At 39.5% G+C, this 20,866-nt stretch overlaps 2 protein-coding genes across 7 annotated transcripts in view; both read right to left on the bottom strand.

Moving 5' to 3' along the window:
• The window catches only part of LOC118650343 (sulfotransferase 6B1-like), a 36,578-nt gene extending 27,505 nt beyond the window's left edge, over positions 1–9,073 (bottom strand). The window contains exon 1 of the mRNA XM_036298724.1: positions 9,004–9,073. The gene's annotated coding sequence lies outside the window, so the exon portion shown is untranslated. The remainder of the gene's footprint in view (positions 1–9,003) is intronic.
• ST8SIA1 (ST8 alpha-N-acetyl-neuraminide alpha-2,8-sialyltransferase 1) overlaps positions 8,729–20,866 on the bottom strand; it is a 144,942-nt gene continuing 132,804 nt past the window's right edge. Inside the window, exons 5-6 of one of the 6 annotated variants that reach the window (XM_036298719.1) lie at positions 17,046–17,298; positions 8,729–9,280 (exon numbers count right to left, since the gene is read on the bottom strand). In XM_036298719.1, the coding sequence (XP_036154612.1) occupies positions 9,185–9,280; positions 17,046–17,298 (349 nt within the window). In that variant the 3' untranslated portion in view covers positions 8,729–9,184. Of the gene's footprint in view, positions 9,281–11,541; positions 11,593–12,018; positions 12,043–14,813; positions 17,299–20,866 lie in introns of those variants that run through there. The other 5 variants (XR_004966008.1, XM_036298720.1, XM_036298722.1 and 2 more) reach the window with 5 other exon arrangements.

Below are 20,866 nucleotides of genomic sequence, written 5' to 3'. Positions count from 1 at the left end.
CGGTGCCGGGAGGCCTCGCGGCTCTGCTGATCCCGGTGCTGGGAAGCATATTACCCTTTTACTATATAGAATAGAGGCCTGGTGCATGGGTGGGCGCCGGCTGGTTTGCCCTGAAGGGTGTCCTGGATCAGGGTGGGGGTCCCCACTGGGGTGCCTGGCCAGCCTGGGTGAAGGGATGATCGCTGTTTGCAGCTGGTCACACACCCTTCAGGGTGGGGGTGCCCACTGGGGTGCCTGGCCAGTCTGGGTGAGGGGCTGAGGGCTGTTTTCAGGCTGGGACTGAAGTTCCCAACTGCTCCTTTTTTTCTTTTCTTTTTTTTTAATTCTGGGCCAGCTTTAGCTTGAGGCTTGGCTCCAGCTCTTAGGCCTTCGCTCCTGAAAGTAGGTTTCTGGTCTTTGCATACAATGTTGTGAATCTGCTGGCTGAAGTTGGGTGGTATTTGTTACAATGTTTGAAACTGCAGGCTCAGAGGCCTGCAGCTGCAGGCGGGGAACGTTGGTTTCCTCCGTCACTGAAGCAAGCAAGCCTCATGTTAGTTTCAAGCTGCTGGCCACCATCTTGGCTGACAGTTAATTTGCATATCTCGCTGATTAGCCAATGAAAAGGGTAGCGGTCGTACGCCAATTACTATGTTTCTCTTTTATTAGTGTAGATATTAATTTATATATATATATATATATATATATATACACACACACACACACACACACACACACACACACACACACACATATCTGCCCCGGCTTTGTCAGGAAGGACATCTGGTCTAATTAGCATATTACCCTTTTATTATTATAGATTCTTTTATTGATTTCAGAGAGGAAGGGAGAGCGAGAGAAAGATAGACACATCAGTGATGAGAGAGAATCACTGATTGGCTGCTTCCTGCACGCCCCACACTGGTGATCGAGCCTGCCACCCACCCAACCAGGAATTGAACCGTGACCTCCTGGTTCACAGGTCAGTGCTCAACCACTGAGCCATGTCAGCTAGGCCATCAAACTTCATCTTACAATTGATGCCTCTTACTATCACACTCAGTTCTGCAGTAATTATGACAGTTGTCATTGCCTACATGTGTGCAAACTCAGTTGTAATACTTCTCAATCTCTAAATCTAGCACCAGCTGAGTTATGGGCATTGTTTGTACCATTTCTTTAAACTTTAACTGCCATCTGATGTATCTTAATATATACATATCTACATGTGTAGATATACATGTGTATATATATACATATAGAAAGAGCTATACTTTGGCATTATGACATAAACCTATTGTCTATGCAAAAGGCAGGAAATTGTGGGATATAAGTTGATTAATATAAACTGATTCTTTTTTGGGGAGAATTCAAGGTTTGCTACAAAACAACTAAGATACCTATAAATTGATAGAGCTGTATTATATTCAATTACTGAGATTTCTGCAAAAAGATTGCTTATCAGGTGTCAAGCAATGCAACCAGAGGGAGGAAAATTTGCATCTGTCCCTCTGAATAGATAAAAGAAACTTCAGAGCAATGACAAACTGATGTAATCTATTCGTGCATTGTGCAAGACTGCCAATAAGATGTGAATTTGTCAGCACCTTCCTGACAATTTAGAACGGAAGCTGTTTACTTGCAATGATACATGATTCATTTGAGGGAAAAAAAATATAAACAGTAATGATGGTAAGTTGAAAATTCTGGTGAAACTCTAAGGCAAAAACATCCTCAAAATTATCTTGACAATGTTAAAGGTGTGAAAGAGATCAAGATAGTGAGTAAAGTGATAAAAATCAGCATGTCACTATGATAACATGCATAATTACTGATGAGAGGACAATTATCTCCATATATTTAATTTTAAGCCACAACATGAAATCTAAGAATGAGATCTCCAAAAATGCCATTGGGTAGGCTAGAAGTCCGAGATCAGGGTGCTGGCATGGTTGAGTTTATATGAAATGCATTTCAAAAAGAAATACAAAAAATAGGGTGAAAGTAAAAAGATATACCATGAAAATAATAATAAGAAGACATCTCATAGATTTTTATTAATGTCAGACAAAGTAGATTTCAAAAGGAGAATTTTATGTACTTATCTTAATATTTATTTATATTATAATATTTATATTCTCCTAAATGTTAATAATAAAATGGCCAATTCATGAAGAAAATATGTCATGTATATTTCAAGCAATCAAGTGTCGAGGTGGTCAATTAGGACAATGAGCCAAATTGAAGGTAACAATCAAGCCTTATTCACTTACTATCTTTATGATATTGCAAGCAAGAAGCAAAAGCAGGCATCACTGAAAAAACAAAATAGACAAGGAACATTGAAACAGACTCATAGATACAGACTGATGGATGCCAGAGCAGAGGGGGATTGGGGGATTGGGTAAGAAAGTGAAGGGATTTAAAAGTACAAATTGGTCGTTACAAAATAGTCACGAAGGCCCTGGCCATATAGCTCAATTGCTTGGAGCATCATACCCATACAGCAAGGTTGTGGGTTCCATCTCTCGTCAGGGCACATATGAGAAGCAACCAATGACTGTATAAATAAGTGGAATAATAAATCGATGTCTCTCTCTCTCTCTCTCTCCCTCTCTCTCTCTCTCAAATCAATAAACAAAAGTTAAAAAAAAACAAACAACCACACACAAAACAGTCACAAAGATGTGCAGTACACGATAGGGGAATATAGTCATTAATGTTGTAGTAACTGTGCACAGTGCCAGGTAGGGAACACGTTGTAAAGTATATGATTGTCTAACCACACTGCTGCCCACCTGAAACAAATACAGAATAATATTGAATGTACTGTAATTTAAATAACGTTAGATGAAACAGGGTTGTATTTTTTCTCATTGAATGGCACTGGGTGAGGGCCAGGTAGATGCAGAGTCGATGGGGAAATCGGCTCCCTGCCAAGGAGGCCTACACGAAAGGCTCCTGCATCTGTATGGACACGTGGATCAGGAGGAAGGAGAGAGGGAAGGGCTATGAGCGAAAGGTACGAAGTCAGAGTAGAGAAAGGTGCCTCAGCTGAGAGCCCTGATAAAGAGGCCTTCAAATGAAGGTGTTGGGCTAGGAATGTAGGCATGCATATGAGAATGGCTGTCCCAGGTGGCCCTGAGTCCTTGATTGCAATCCACTCCAGAAAACCAATGCATTGGCTGTGTACAAATCTGGTGGGGGAAGACAGCTTCCCAATGAGGCCTGCCAGGCAAAGTTTTGTAATTGCCTGTGGATGGGCATGAAGGATCACACATAGTTATTTAGCACAAAGTCAGACTCCTTGGTGTATGTAGTTTACAACAGAATTGCAAAGTATATAAAGCTAAAATTTATAGAACTAAAGGAGAAATGGACATATAATACTAGGAGACTTTTCTTTCTGGAATTGATAGAAGAATAGATAAAATCTTAGGATAGACTTGCTAATAAACTTGTTCAGTACACTGCTGCCAACAATTGTAGAATGTGCATCCTTTTGAAGTACTCATCAAAGCTGAGCTATAAAAGTAGTTTCCATAAATTTTAAAAAATTAAAATAGTCTATTTTCTGATCATGACAGAATTATATTAGAAAGAGATAAAAGTCCCAGCCAGCATTGCTCAGTGGGTGAGTGTTGACCTATGTACCAAGTAGTCATGGTTCAATTCCGGGTCAGGGCATATGCCTGGGTTGTGGGCTCGATTCCCAGTGCGGGGCATGCAAGAGGCAGCCGATCAATGATTCTCTCTCATCAGTGATGTTTCTGTCTCTCCCTCTCCCTTCCTCTTTGAAATCAATAAAAAAAAAAATTTAAAAAAAGAAAGATTAAAAAAAATGAGAATCTAAAGGTAGTCCTAAATCCCTTATAAACAGGTGTCCTCCAAAATGTATAAACACTTTGAATTATAGAGCAGTATTTAAAATACACTTAATTTTCAAAATGTATCAGAATCTATATACTTTGTCTGAATACCTTTTGGGGAGACACTCTATATTTAGAAATTAAAACAAACTTCTAAAAACACGGGTTAAAAAAAATCACACGGTAATTTAAAAATATTTTGAATTAAACAACAACAAATGCACAAAATATCATAATTTGTGGAAGTCTCTTCTACTTTCATCCCTTGGTCCCCAGAATCAAATATTCTAAATATGTTCCAAATATCATAATGGGAGAAATTGGTCACTGTCTGAAACATATACCACACTTTGTAAGATCATACCACAACCTCCTAAATCAGGCCCTGCCAACTTTCTGTGAGGCAGCTCTTCTAGATCAGCATTTCTCTAACTTTTTTTTTCCTCCCAGGAAGCCCTCACTAAATAGGTCTTCCAATTCAATTTCCCTTGGCTAGATCCTAAAAGTGCCTGTGACCACTTCGTTACTACTGAGCACAAGGAAAGTATGACCCAGGTGACAATAAAGTGAAAAGGACACAGTCATTAAATGGTTGTGGTTAAAATCTCATTTAAATTTTACAAAAACAACATGTGACCCTTTGAATATGTTTCTAGGCTTCCAAAGGCCTGTTCAAATGCAGAGCCCATAGCTTCAAACATGCTTATTCAATGAATTAAATAACTGAGTGAATGAAAATGTGCGTGAAGGCGTATCCTCAGTATTAGAATTTCCTAGTTGATGGACTTGAGAAGATCTGACCAACCAAGCCTGCAAGGTAATCTAGTCTTTTTATAGAATCAATACTGGCCCGGTGCACAAAATTCATGCACGAGGGGGTGTTGTCCCTCAGCCCGGCCTGCACCCTCTCCAATCTGGAACCCCTCGGGGGATGTCCGACTGCTGGGGGCTGTCCCTATAGGATTGGGCCTAAACCGGCAGTCAGACATCCCTCTCATAATCCGGGACTGCTGGCTCCTAACCACTCACTGGCGTGCCTGCCCAATGGCCCCTAACCACTCTGCTGCTGGCCTGCTTGCCCCCAACTCCCCCACCCCCCATTGGCCTGCTTGACCCCAGCTGCTCCCCCCACCCCCGCTGGCCTAATAACCCCCAAATGCCCTCCCGTGCCAGCCTCATGGGCCCCAACTACCCTCCCCAGCCAGCCTGATGCCCCCAACTGCCCTCCCTGGCCAGAGGCCCTCCGTGGCCGGGCGCTGCCAAGAAGCCAGGCCACCAGGCAGAACATCCACTGTCATTGCATGCAATTGGGTGAGTTACATCATAAATTCCACACCCAACTCCATTCAGTAGGAAATGTCAACTACCTGGAACCTGTGGAATAATGCCTGGTGATTCCCTGCAGGTGTCTGAGCTGCGTATGTGGGAAAAGGTAGGATGTGTGTGTCATATATATATCTACCTACCTCAGAGATGTGCATGCATGTGTGTGCCGAGGCAAAGGACACACAAAATCAAGAGAGTTTGCAACTACACCTCAGGAGTAATGACTGGCAGGAGACTGGCTCCAGACTGTAACTTCCTAAGCCTATTGCAGTCCATTTCCAGGATGTGTCCCGCCTCTGTTATGCCACCTGCTGACGGGAGGCTGGCCTCTCCTGTGGGCACACAGCAGCAGGGAAAAGCAGGAGCAAGAGGCCCTCTATACACTGGGTGCTCCCGAGAGCTCCCACTCCTGGCAGGTGAGCATGTGACCCTCCCTGGTGGGAAGAAAAGCCGGGCGGCCATGAAAGGTAGGGTCCTCCCCAAAAGGTGAACATGAGGCAGCAGGCAGTACGGGCTTTCCCCTGTGTGAGTGGTTTCTGACATGTGTCACCTGGACCTCCAGCCTGTTTTAACAGCATGAGACTCAGAGGAGGGCTGTAGTGTAGACCCTGCTCTCCAAATGCACTGGCAAGGCGATCGTCTAGCAGCACTGGCAGCTGCACTTGGGGCTCCATGATTCATCCCATCCTTGACCCACCTAGGGCTGTGAGGCCGGCCAGGTGCCCTGCAGGGCTGCTCCTCCCATCTACGCCTGGCCTGGCCAGGAGGCCCTCCCTCCATGGTCAGGCACAGAATGCTTGCCTCATCGCATAAAGCAAGCATTCTTCCAGGCCGCTCATGCTGCCCACTCTCAGCGACCGCCCCCAAGACTGGGGACCTCCGGCAGGGCTGAGACGACTAGATGCTGCCATCTTGTGGCTATGGGCACTGCCATCTTTGTGACGGAGTGATGGTTAATTTGCATATTACCTTTTTATTAGCTAGGATGCTTCCTCTATTAATGATGTCTAGGAAGTGAAGAAACCACAGGTGTAGTTCCTTTTGGTGACATTTATTCCTTTAAATTGGAGTTTAAAAAAACCCAAATCTCTATTGTACACAAGCTGTTCACTCTGTCAATTCTTAATTGAAGATTGCCAAATAAAGAACACCACTTATGAAGTTATCTTGACCAAAATATTGAACCTGAATCTGATTAAGCCACTAGGCCTAACTGCTAATTTACAAGACTTTTTTTAAAAAAAATGTTTTATTCAATTTATTTTTTCTTAAATTTCACCTATTTGTCTACCTTGTTTTCATTATTCCCATATCCTTGCCCCAAATGAAACTTTTAAATTTTAGGTATCATTGTAATATCTAAGATTTTTTTTCCCCTCCTAAAACCATTGTTTTTCTTGTGGAGGCAATATCGCTCCCATTGAAATGTGTGCTTTACAGGATATGGTAAAAAACAATACTTGGTAATTCCATAAGCATAGGTCCTTTCTATACTTCTTTTTGCTATAAAACGTGTCCTTTGGTCAAAAGTATATTGCATGTTATAATATGATCACAATATGGCAAATAAGTCATTCTGTAAGTGCAAAGATGGTGGTACGGGCAGAAGAATTGAGGACAAGAAAGGCAAATCCAAAATAAATGCCTATTTCAGTAAGAAATTTGTGTATGCTCCATGATAACTACTCTTGACCTCTCAAGGCATTGAACACTCCACTACTTTCTCAACAGACTTCTATACAAAGTGGCAGGTATGTTTGCATGGAATCAATCATCTGGCTTCCACCCCTGCTGATGCCCAACAAATATTAGCAAGGCCAACGTTAAACCCTCAGTAGAAACCATTTTCCAGGAGATCAGCAATCCACCTGATGGAAAGTTGGTTATGGTGGACTCACCCAATAGTTACTCATACTCCGTTCTTACTATTCCCCTTTCCCTACACAAACGGTGGGAATATTCTTGATTGAAGTCTATCTTAAGACCAATAAACTCCTTTTTAAAAATATACTGTATATTTTTATTGGTTTCAGAGATGAAGAAAGAGGAAGGGAAAGATAGAAACAACAAAGATGAGAGAGAATAATTGATTGGCTGTCTCCTGCACACCCCCCACTGAGAATTGAGCCCACAACCCAGGCATGTGCCCTGACTGGGAATCGAACTGTGACCTCCTGGTTCACCACTGAGCCATGCTGGCTGGGCAAGACCAATAAACTCTTAATTGCTTTGTAATCTAACTCTTGATTGCATTGTTTATCATGAAAATATTCCCAAATATTGAGGTTTTTAAAATTCATGTCTGTAAACTATAACTCTTGAGAAGGAAAGAAATACTTTCATTCTATATGAAAGAAATAACAAAGGGCTTATTTTCTCATATTTTCAAAATCCCCAAAACAAGATGATATGTCTTAGAATTACAAATGTTAAATGTAATTAGATACAGCCTCTACTTCATCCCATGGTCTCCTGATCAAGATTCAATTCAATCAGCCTACATCTTTAGTTCTTCATATCATCAAGAATCTGACTGTGTATCCAAAATAATCAGTTTTCAAGTAAAAATATAGTCTGTGACTTGTAATTACCCTCCTTTAAGGTTTAGGAATTCTTGAGTAATTAATGCCTTTGGATTCTTAATATCTGTTTTTGAATGCTTAAATTGAAACAAAGCAGAACAGCAGGACTCAGCAATATTTAGATTTTTTTTTTTTTACTTAATGATAGTTGTAGAAAACAAGTTAAATCTGTTTCCCTCATATGGTCTGAGAATAGGTTAGCATATCTACATTTATACTACAGCTCTGCCTCCCCTCCCAAATGACTCAGATTTAACATAATGGAGTTTTAACATTAGGTAATAGAATGTCCTTTCCTAAAATAGCTATAGCCCAAAAGACTGTTATGTGAGAATAAAGTCAAAGAATTAGTAAGATCTGCATAAACACCTTGATCAATATCTGAGGAGAAATGTATGATCAAAGATGGACCAAGGGCACTCTTCTGATGTCCCTCCCTCTGCGAAAGTGTCGGGCAGAATTGGGCCATTAGAGCCCAAGGGAAATGGGAGTTTGAAGCAATTACCTAAATAATTCAGAGGAGAAAGCACACTTGAGTTTGTCAGAGTCACCCATATGAGCAGAAGGGGAATCTAAATGTTTCAAATCTTATTAGGAATTTATTAAAGTATCTCTAGGACACACATACAGATATTGACTCATTATGTATAGGAAACATTTTATTGCTGTAAAAATTAGGCTCGAGTACATGTGCTATTAAATAAATAAATGTTCAATTCTTTCTATTTTAATTTGCCCAATAGATAGTTTCTTTCACCCACGTAAGAGGTACCAGTAGTGCTCTTATGTTCTATTTATGGCATCTATAATTCTGTATTTCTAAAGTAATTTTCTCACTAAGAAGCATGAGTTTTCATCCAGAAGAAAAAAATAAAATCAGTATAGCTGATATGGATATGAAATAAAGGAGGAATGGAAAAGGAAATAGGATTACCCATTCACTTCAGGGAAATAAAAAGACTTGACAAAGTATTTTAAAAAATATTTTATTCACAGGGTACATTTCCAAATTTTCTCCAAGTAAGGGAGGTAGAGAAATTGAGACTTACTAGTGAACCTTCTCACTACCAGCCATAATTACAATGAACACACCAAAGGAAAAGACATGTTTTTACAGCAAACCTCCTCCTATGACATTGCATTTAGAGTCTGTGGAAAGAAATAACTCAAGCAGAACCAACAGAGATAGGTACTGTGTTTCTTTTCAAGTCACAGTATAAAAAGTACCAATTAAAGTTTTTTCTTACCTGCTCTGTTTTAGGTGAAAAAGAAGGAATGAAGAGCACTGATTTCCCCTACACCTCCTGCCAGCAGACTGTGGCTTCATTAGAAAGAAGTATTTCCATGTACACTTCAAGGGTGATTTCATTTTATATTCTAAGCTAAAGCCTTTTCCAGAATAATTGCATCCATCAACTAGTAGTCAGACTATATACTGTTTGAGAAAGGAGAAGAATTGAATTTTTCTATTTGCCTCTTACCTCTAGCCTCTGCAAATTTGCTCTTGAAAAACAGCTTGCACACCTGTGGAATGACATATAATGTGCAATCATTGAATTAGAGATCTTAGAGAAACTTTCTTTTTCAAAGATTTTCAGACCAATTATGCTGTAAGGTAACTAGAGTTCTAGAATATTCCAGACTTTTAAAAAATTAAGCAAGCTTTGCAATGGAGCTACCCTTGTCTGTTCTCTGTCTTCCTTCTAGTATCTCTGACTCTGTTGTACCCCTGTGGCCATCAATCATCCCAAATTATCAATCCTGTATATTATGAAGGAATATCTACACCAACCTACCAACAAGAAAGCCCAAAAAATGGGTACTTATGAATGAATGAGAAACAGAAGCCAATTGATTCTTTGCTTCCAAGAATGCTAGAATTTGCTGGAGAAAACATTCTTAATCTCTGCATCCTCTTGTAACTATCGCCTATAGCTCTCGATGAGAAGGTTCTATAGCTTCAAGAAAGGATATTTTCATACTGTTATCAGAGGTCTCCAAGCCCTAAATACTATATTGTGCATTTATATAAAAGTCACATTCACTACATTCGAGAGAGTTCTTGCTGATGACAAAGATACAACTTGGAACAGACATGGTTACACCTTTAAAGTGACTGGGTACATGAAGAAAATAGGTAAGAAAGTGGGCGCCAAGCCAGAAAAAGTGAATGTATCCTCTGCCACCCTCCTACCAGGTGAACCATCTTTCTCTTCAATGGGCATAAATAATGCAAAGTGTGTGTACGTGTATGTACATAAGAACATAGGGGAGAAAACCCATCTACGTTTCCTTACATAATGATGAATAGAAAAGCCTCTTACTGAAGTAACAGTGGGAACAGAGGGCTATAAAGCTTTTAAACTCACTATGCGTAGCATCAGTGGCCATGCAACCATGTTTCAAGGTGTCAATTTCCTCCTATTGCTCCCTCATCGTGACAGATCTAAATGTGAATGTGAACATGGGAGTGTTTGCATGTCCAGGTTCAAATACCAAGGAGAGCACAACTGGAGAGGGGCCGGAAGTGGGGAAGCTATAGACTGTGAGAGTCCTAGGAGGTAAACAGGTCCCCCTCTTCTGTTTTCTTCCCTAAGTGTCTCACAGTCTGGCTCTCACACTGCTTCCTCCAGCACCTTTCATCGTTAGGCACGGCAACTGCATGACAGTACATTTCCTTTAAAATGTCTGAAAAAGTTCTATTTTGGGAACTGCACTGAAGGACAAAAGCCTCTGTGCTCTCTGCTTAGCTACCTTCTGAGATCCCTCCTAATGGTCCTTCACAATTAAAATCCTGATTTTTATCTTCCTTTTTTTCCATTTTGGTTAAACTATTTTTAATATTGTAAGTATCCATTTCTCTTACTGTGCAGAGAAAAACAGACATATCTGAGTCCTGAATTTCTCTACCCTGGATAAAATCACATCTTGTAGATATATATTGGTATTGTGTGAAGCATGTGCTTTTAAAATGGCAAATATCTAGAGAAAATCTAATTACATAAGAGCAGAAAGAGACATGATCAATATATTGGAGTATTATTCTATAAAACTCCTAGACAGCTCTGCAACATTGCTTATATCCCACAACTTCAAAAGGAAAGCAAAATCACAAAGAATTTCACCACAAAGTCCAGATCAATAGGAACACAGAGGAGGTAGGTACATGAGTGAGCATCAACAAAATATAATTCGTCTTTTATTTTTATCTTAAAAAAGGTAGAGTTATAGGCTTTGGCTATCACACAAATGCTCACAGGTATTATAAGCCAATTTATAATAAGTTATTTATTACTTGTTTGTTAGCGATAGAATAAATCAGAAATGCAGGCACCAGAAGGAAGAAACTTAGAAGGAAACATAACCATATATTTTCCTATTGCAATGGCAAGCAGAGGTTGTGTTGTGTTTGAATGAGCTTTCCATTTGTGCACCTGCTTCAATCTCTCACCTCTAAGATGCATGTAAAAAATTCGAAGGACAAGACTAGGCTGAGGATAATGCCGACAGTAACCATTTTCTTAAGATAGGAAGGAAAAAGGTTATGGCAATTGTAGATTCATATATATTTTTTCTTCTACTTATTCAACCTCAGTATAATATGGCCTCACATTTTGGAGTTTATAAACAGACATTCTAAGCTTCGGGATTTCTCTGGGTTCCTCTCTAGGGTTTTAGAAAAGGCTCTGTAGGAACTGGTGGAATATTACCGTGTCCCTATCTTCAAGGACTCAGAAAATCCATCTGAAAGTGGGGGTTGGGAGGAGCTCCACTTTCAATAATCACTGGCAGGGCCATAATTAGGTCAGGGTGACTGGAACTCTGTCACAAGACACCTACATTTAGAAGCACAAGTTTAAGGGGGAAAAATCAACAGCAACAAAAAAGAACACCCTATGTAAGATAGTGTAAAATTTTAAGCTTCTCAGCAAATTTCCACACCAGCTCTCTAGTCACAAGGCTACTAGCTCCTCCCCACAGTGAGGCCATGGGATTGGACAGAGAAAGGTAGTGCTTGAAAGCCAAGGTCAAGCACAGTGTCTTCTCTGACCCTTTGTATCCTGAGAGCTTGAGAGCAGGGCTGTCTCCTCCTTTCCACTTGCCTCATCCACTGCCTAGCACACAGTGGATTGAAGTTGTCAAAACCGCTGGTCATATTTATAGTTACTGTTGACGGTGTTAGAAGCTTGACCTAAGCTGAAGGTTCCTGGAGTGATTTACCCGCTTCCAGCCCTGATGTGTACCCACCGGAAGTCATACACTCGGAGAGTCAACCTCTACCTACACTGGAAGATGAAGAAATACAAAGCACAGTTTTGCTCTCAGTCTTTACTTCTCCACATACTTGTCCCCCAGTTCCCACAAAAATCTTTATAGCTTTGATCACCAGAACTCTACAAACATAGAACAGGTATGTTCCCTGGTTCTGGTGAGAAAGTTTTCATACAACACAATAAGAATTTTATAAAAGTTTAAATGGGCTGTGACATTTCTTCCTCTTAGGTTGCTCTTAACAAGATTTCACAGTTAAAAATTTTCACAAAGTCCGTATTTTTAAACATACAAATTAAAATGACAGGTCACCAATTTTCCACACAAAGAAATAAGAGGCTGTGCATAGTATGCAACTATCATCATTGCTGACAAAAGGAATGTTATTGATATCATTTCCACTTGAAATCATCTGTAATACTCCTGTAAATATTTTGACTAATTAAAAATATTTTTGGTAAATTTAGAATTCTAGAATTTCTTCAGTTATTTTCCAAGTAGATTTTTTTAAAAAAATATGCTTTTATTAATTTTCAGAGAGAGGGGAGGGGATAGAGAGACAGAAACATCAATGAGAGAGAGAAACATCATTGATGGGCTGCTTCTTGCACGCCCCACACTGGGAATCGAGCCCGCAACCCAGGCATGTGCCCTGAATGGGAATCAAACTGTGACCTCTTGGTTCCTGGGTTAACACTCAACCACTGAGCCACACCAGATGGCCCAAGTAGACTTTTTAAAATTTTTTTTTATTGATTTCAGAGAGGAAGGGAGAGAAAGAGAGAGATAAAAACATCAATGATGTGAGAGAATCATTGATGGGCTGCCTCCTGCATGCCCCCCACTGGGGACCGAGCCTGCAACCCAGGCATGTGCCCCTGGCCGGAATTGAACCTGGGACCCTTCAGTCCGCAGGCCGACTCTCTATCCACTGAGCCAAATCCGCCAGGCCCAGGTAGATTTTAAGCCACGTTGTCCATTGCTTCAGGTATAATTTATATTTAACTTAAACAAAGTTTTTAGCCAAAAGAAGGGCATGAGACAACATAAAGCCAAACACAGAGTATTGTCTGAACATCTGCTATTCGGGATCACCTGGATCATTTTGGATCATTTGTCTTTGTTAAAATAGCTAAAAGTGAATTAAGCAGAAACAAAATTCAGGAAGAACGCTTCAACTTCTTGTGCTAGTTGCAGGTTAGATGCACAGCGTCCTATAAACTGCTGGTCAAATACTCTATATAAAGCTGTCATGTCCAATGTCCTCTTCATATAAAAATCTTTCATATAAAAATTATTTTGCTTTTCTTTTCTTAATCCCAGCTCATACATACAAAGTATGGTGATTATCAGAGGGGAAGGTGGAAGAGGGTGTGGCGGTGGGGTGGGGATAAATGATGTTGGGAGGAGACTTGACTTGGAATGGTGAATACACAATACAATATATAGGTGATGTATTATAGAATTATACATCTCAAACATGTAAATTTATTCACCAATGTCACCCCAATAAATTCAATAAAAATAAAGTTAAAATTAAAAAATTATTTCTTTCTATGAATGACTTAATCTTTCACCTATCTTCATTTTATGAAGTACAATAAAAATTAAACAGAGGTCATCCTCATTCATGATCCTTAGCATCAATGCAATTCTCAAATTAGAGCTAATAAAAAGACTCATCAGGAACTTATTTTCAGTTCTTTCACCCTTTCTTTAGCCCTCTTGGAGCCATCTAATTTTTCACTAAAGAACTTTAAAACTTAGACATAGTAATGCCTTCTCTTGGCAGATGCATTGAAAGTGATTAAGTACTTTTTTATTGAATGTGTCTACCATAACTTGAATATCTTCTGAGATGAATCTTAAGGGCCAGTAATATAAAAATGTAATTGACTAAATTTGGCAAAGTTTGAGGCACAGTTCTAAAGTCCTCGATTTCAGAAACACAAAATAATGAGAGTTTAGAATTCAGTTTCTTAATAGTAATAGAGAATTCCAGAGTATTCTGTAGGATAATTCTAGAGACATCCTTACTTAGGAATACGTGTATTTAAAAAGGATAGATGCACAAGTTTATTCTACACACACACACACACACACACACACACACACACACACACACACAAGCACATATACTCACAAGCTTAGGTTTAGATACATCTAACTAACCACAGAAATATGTATGGCATATCTCTAAAGTAATGCCAAACTTTAATCTACCCTAAGACAATATTCTCATTAACTTGTCATCACACTTTCAATGACATGAGCATGTGCATGTATCACAAAGTGGAAACACTATGGAACCATCAAAATATTTTGGTCTAATCTAGGGCTTCTCAACCTTGGCACTATTGACATTTTAGACTGCATGATTCTTTCTAGTGGGGAATCTGACCTGTGCATTGTGAGTGTTTAGCAGGATCCCTGGCCTCTACCCACTAGATGCCAGTAGCACTCTCCAAATCATGACAATCAAAAATGTCTCCAGACATTGCCAAATGTCACCAGATGGAGGAGGAGAATCACCCCATTTGAGAAGCAATGGTCCAAGTAAACATTATGAGTTTGGGATCGGTCTTGTCCTTCAGAAACCACAAATTTATAACTAAACATTGTACAAACCTATTGCACAAATCTATCCCAGGAATCATAACAAGATGAAACATTTCCAGATAGTACTTTCAATGGAACTGTGATTCTCTGGCTTTATGGAGCTCATTAATTACATTTTAACAATTAAACACTAATCTGAATGACATATTTTATTTACATTTGTATGTGTGGGTTTTTTTTTTTAGCCCTTTTATACTTCTGAGTAAGTATATAGGTTACAATGCATTATTTTTTAAGGTAATTATTAAATAATAACAATAGCTCAAAAGAGGAAATATATTCAGGATTGCATGTATAGAGCATATTTAACACAGCTTACTCAATAGTGCATTCTTACTACATATTTCCTGCCATACTGCATCAAAATAGCCAATCAGTTCTGCACAGAATCAATACTCTAAAATTCTTAACTTTCTAAGTATCAGTATAATGTGTGTTTTATCAACCACTCACATTTCAACTGTTGATTTCTATAATAACCTTCATATTCAATCTTATTTAGAAATTGCCTATTTCAATGACGTAGATATTTCCCAAGGGCATTGTTATCCTGATAACTTTTAGATTAACCTACCTAAAATGCCACCTGTCTTAATCTGTATTGTGTACTAAATTTCTACCATTAAAATATAAAAAAACTTTTTGGCACAATTTACCTAAATTTTGGTGATACTTAAAAAAATAAAGATAGTGATTTCTAGCATCTCCTATTAGAATAAGGCATCTCAAAGAACAAAGATAATAAAAGGCTTCCTTTACCTTTCTCTTATATGTAAACACATTTGGCTGCTTGTAGTCTGTCAGAGTTTGGCTTTCAAAGTAGTCCTATCTGCTACTATGAGAATAGATAGCTACTAATTCACACCCCTTTACTTGTATGAATCTATCTAATATGATCATACTCAACACAGGGTCCATTTGTGATATGATGGAGAGAGTCAGAATGAGTAAAACAATTCTGTTCATTTGGGGTAAGCATTTGGGGGTAAAGTTTGCATCTCAAGCTGGTATAAGCATTATGAGCAGCAACCAGTAAGCTGGTCTGTCTTATATCAGGGTGTGGGGGGTAGGTACATAATACATTTGGAACTCTCCAACACTAGTTACAGATTTTTGAAATACCAGTCATGTGGATTCATGGGAATGAGCTTTGTTAAGTTGTGTGTGTATGTGTGTGTGTGTGTGTGTGTGTGTGCATATGCTTTTTTCAGAGTGAATATACCATGATAGATAGAAAAGGGAGGAGCCTTCCAATCTGTCTTCCAGAGACTAAGTTTACCACATTGTGCTTTACTTCATCTCTGAACATTAAATTATAAAGACAATTATGCAAATAATTTTCAAATAAATAACGCATTCACATTTGTACTCTCTGTGCACTAAAATAATAATAATGCAAACAGGCTTATAAAATGCAGACCTAAAATTGAATGTATGCCCTACATTCTGAGGAGGAGGAAAAATGGTTCATGTTATTCAGACTGTGAACCAACACAGTCTAAATTCAACAATGTTTCACATTGTCTAAGTAGACTTGACAAAGGAGGAGGAGGTAATTCTTATTTAACATTTTTTAAATGGAGGGGGACTACAGTTAACATACACTTGGTTCAACAAATCACAATATCAGCTGTACTGTTTTGTGTCCTTAATACTCAGTAAGGGATTTTTAAAAAATCTACCCCATTACCTATTCACTTCCCCTAAATAGGACAAAAATAAATAATAACTTTTAAAAAATCTATGGTTCAAATTTCAGTCTTCGTAAGTAATTTTTTTAAATTAAGCCAGCTTATATTGATAATCAGTAACACTTTGCCCTGGCATTTCCTTTATTAACCTTGATGAACTTATCAACTTCAACAACTAGAGTTCCACCTTATTTGTGAACTGTACCTTCTCGATTTAAACCATGTAAATGTGCTTGACCAACAATCATTTCATCAGAATGTTGCAAATCCACAATGTGCTATCAAATACTTCATAAAGCATCTTCCTATTTGTCCTCCAAGCCAACATTAAAAATAGAGTTTCCTTTGGATTGCGGTTGCTGTTTGCAAGTGGCCCAGGCAAATCCATGAAATAACTGCACCACTTCCTTTTGCAGTCCTGTAGAAAACCTAGCAAAAATACCCTGGCTTAGTTCTTCCTTTCCCCATTGTCCCTAGGAAGTGGGCTGGAGTGAGGTAGCCTCACATGGGCCCAGCTGCATTCTCAGTGCGCCGATTTTATGAAGGTACCAGAGTTGGAGAAATTCCTCCGGCATGGCATGAAAGCCAGAAAAGGGCAAGACATTATCATAGTAGTGGTGGCTGATGGGCTGCTCATGCATATTCACAGAGAAGGGCCAGAAGCCATAGATGGCCACTTCCTCACAGAGGCCCAGGGCTGCGCTCACCAGAAAGAGTCCTGTGGACAGGCGTTTGGCATGAATTCCTCTACTTTTCCAGAACTTTCCAATGCTACGCAGAAAGTTGGGATTAGCAAAGAGCACTGTTTGATTGGCACCAACATCTGACAGTGTATAATAAACCCGGAGGGATGGCTCTGTTCCTGTCTTCATAGAAAAAGCAGGCATATAGATGTAGCTGTGGTTATAAATTTTCATGTTGTCCACAAATGTCTTTCTGGACCACAGCAGGTTCTGAAACCTATTAAAGAGAAAAAGAGGCTCAATTACCCTGGAGAAAAGAAAATCATCAACACCCACTCTGTTGTTCTTCTGATGGGCTTGATAGCTCATACATCCTTGAACTTCCAATTATCTCTCGTCAAGTAGTGTGGCTTTTCCCCACCTCAGCAACCTAGACTCAGGTTAAGAGTCCTTAATGAGATTTCCTCTTAACTAAAGTACATTGCACATTTTGTTCTCTTCCACATTTTTTTTTGCCTAGAATGTAAGGATGGTTTAATACCCATGAATTCAAAAAGTTTTGGTTATTGAATAGGATTTTGATAAAAGCTATTTGTGTGGTCTGACATAAGCACAGGACTGATTCCTCATCTGCAAGTCAAAGGAACACCTTCTAAAATACTCCCTCACTTTGAAATTCTATGATTTTACAAGTATTCAGATTAAGCGATGCTATATTATAACCATAATATTACATAGAAAAAAAAGACTTGTTATAAAATGATGCTAAGAGTTGCCCATGTTGCTTGCACCAAAGAACACTTCTTTCCTATGTTCTTTCACTTTGGATTATATGAAGTGAAAGGTCAACTATGTTCACCTAAAATTTATGGCACACATCCTATGTGTCAGACATTGGAGAATTAAAGATTTAATGACCCAATTTTGGGGACACTTTGGTCACTGACAAGGGTATACAGTGTACTAAAACCATGATGAGGATTCGGTGTTCCTGTAACAAGCAAGGCTGGAATGATGGAGGTTGTGGTGACAGGTGAGGCATGTGGCAAAAAACTTGGGCATCTCTAATTTGTTTGGACTTCACTCTGTGGTGATGGGGAGTCTTCACAGCAGTAAGTACTTACAGGATTTACTACTTGGGTTACAAATATTTCACCATCTGTTTAATGGTCAGTCCATGTCAAGAAAGGTAACTCTGGCAATTCAGAAGATGTTCTGAAGAAGGAGGAGGCTGGTGAACTAAAGACCAGTTAAGAAGTTGCTGGAGTAGCTCAAATGAAAACAAAGAGAAAAAGACAATAAAATAGGCTAGGGCCTTGCAACCTTTGTTTCCTTTCACAGGAAGGGGAGCCGCCCATCTCAGGTTATGTGAAGAAGGAGCAGCAGCATCTGAGAATGGAGCTGAGCTACAACTAGCAGAAGGAGTCTGGCCTGACATTTTGGCAGGGCTCATCATAAATATGTGAAACCAAAATTCTGAATACTCAAATCCACAAGATTTTATGTAGCAACCAGTGTTATTAACCTTGCCTTCCATGAAAGGTGTGTTTCTCAAGTCCAAAGGAAGGGAAATTGCTCAAGTTTTCTTCATGGCCTTGATTCAGCATCTCTAATTTGTTTGGACTTCACTTCAGCAGCCTGCTGTAGCAATATTTCCTGAGCTCTGACAAATAGAGAAGTGATCACAGCATTTTTTAGGTGGAATCACTTTACCATAGAAGAAGTCATGGAAGCACATTGAACTGAGCTAGCTTCTCCAGCAGAAATTCCCACTTCCCAACTTCCAAATAGGCTCTGCTTAGAAAATTTTAAATTTTTCATCCTTTTTAAAAATTTTTTTTATTGATTTAAGAGAGGAAGGGAGAGGAGAGATAGAAACATCAATGATCAGAGAGAATTATTGATTGGTTGCCTCCTGCACTCCTCCTACTGGGGATAGAACCTGCAACTGGGGCATGTGCCTTGACCAGTAATCGAACTGTGACCTTCCTGGTTCATAGGTTGATGCTCAACCATTGAGCCACACTTCCCAGGCAATCTTTCATCTTCTTAATTGCCCAGCCCTATCTCTCCTCCTAAACAGTAATTCTTTCTCAATAATGTAGACACACACTGCAGATAGTTTTCTTCTTTGTTTGAACAGTGGTTCTCAAACTATAGTTGGCATGATGTGGTATCACTTTCTGATGAGAGTTTTCCAGGGAGATGAATTTTTATCCAGCACTCCCTATTGATTGTGATATAAGTGTCCAGGGGATATACTTATTTAGAAGATCAAAGCCATTAACGTAATTTGTCTAGCTCTCAGCATCTATCCTTCAACACCTCTTTCTTTATATCTTCAACTAGAGATCTGGTGCACGAAATTCGTGCACTCGGGGGTCCCTCAGGCTGGTCTGCACCCTCTCACAGTCCTGCAACCATCAGTCGGACATCCTTAGTGCTGCTGCGGAGGCGGGAGAGGCTCCTGACACCTCCACGGCGCTCGCCAACCGTGAGCCTGGTTTCTGGCCGAGTGGCGCTCCTCCGTGTGGGAGTGCACTGACCACCAAGGGGCAGCTCCTGCATTGAGCATCTGCCCCCTGGTGGTCAGTGTGCATCATAGCAACCGGTTGTTCCATAGTTTGATCAATTTGCATATTAGCCTTTTATTATATAGGATGACATCCTTGTTGCAATTTTAAGAGGAAGAAGTGGTCCCTCTTCCCCACTGTGTCATGGAACAAACTATTTCACATTTTCTAAAGAACTCTTGTTCAAAGTGGGTTTCCCCTCTTTAAATCATCCAACTTCTCCACCTGTACTGAATTATCCCCTTCTGCCTTTCAAACACTGTTGGACCTTAAAAGAGAAAATTCTTCCGATGTCCATTCTGTTCTCAGAGATACATTCTAGGTCTCATTCCACCAGCAACATTCTAGAGCAGTTAGTATACTTCCAGTTGTTCCCTTTTGTTTCCTTAAACAATTCCTTCCTTATTGCTGTGCCAAATGACTCCTATTCCACAGGGCTCTGCTGGCTGATGGAACCTTCCCTATTTTTGTAGTGGACCACATACTAAGGTGAATTATAGACAGCTTCAATACAATCAGGGCAATTGATTTTCTGTTCCCTGTCTTAAAGTTGACTGATTATTCTTGAAGAGGGTAGTCTTCCTTCCTTGAGTTTTAACTTTGAAAAGGAACACACGTCTTAGATTTACTATATCTTAATTTTATTAACATTGTTTAAAAACCAGCCCATACTGTATATTGTATTGTATTACTTTTATCTACTCCATTCTTCAATAAATGGCATTATTTAACTCAATTTAATGCAATTTAATAACTATTTATGGCATACTTATTATATTTAATGTTATCCTAATCAAGAGTTTAACAGAAATGGTTTTGAATTTTACCAAATTATTATAAAATTAAATCAGAATTATAAAAGAGTGGTGTCCAGCTTATCTCTCCAGCCTCATAACTCAGCTACTCTTCATGCCCTCACCCTATGTTCCAGTCATCCCTGTATGTGCACCTTTCCATTTTTTTGCATACATAAATCCCTTGTTGCTCATCATTCATTGTTTTTTTTCTTTTTTCTAAATATATTTTTATTGATTTCAGAGAGGTAGGGAGAGGGAGAGAGAGATAGAAACATCAATGATGAGAGAGAATCATTGATTGGCTGCTTCCTGCACACCCCCCTACTGGGGATTGAGCCGCAACCTGGACATGTGCTCGGACCAGAATCGAACACAGGACCCTTCAGTCCACAGGCCAACACTCTATCCACTGAGCAAAACCAGCCAGGGCTCATCATTCATTGTTGATGGAAATGCAAAGTGGTACAGCCACTTT

The sequence above is a fragment of the Myotis myotis genome, unplaced genomic scaffold (assembly GCF_014108235.1).
Source record: "Myotis myotis isolate mMyoMyo1 unplaced genomic scaffold, mMyoMyo1.p scaffold_m19_p_3, whole genome shotgun sequence".
In the NCBI taxonomy this organism is placed as follows: Eukaryota; Metazoa; Chordata; class Mammalia; order Chiroptera; family Vespertilionidae; genus Myotis; species Myotis myotis.
The sequence above is the reverse complement of the archived record's forward strand: the minus strand, read 5'-3'. Positions and strand labels throughout refer to the sequence as shown.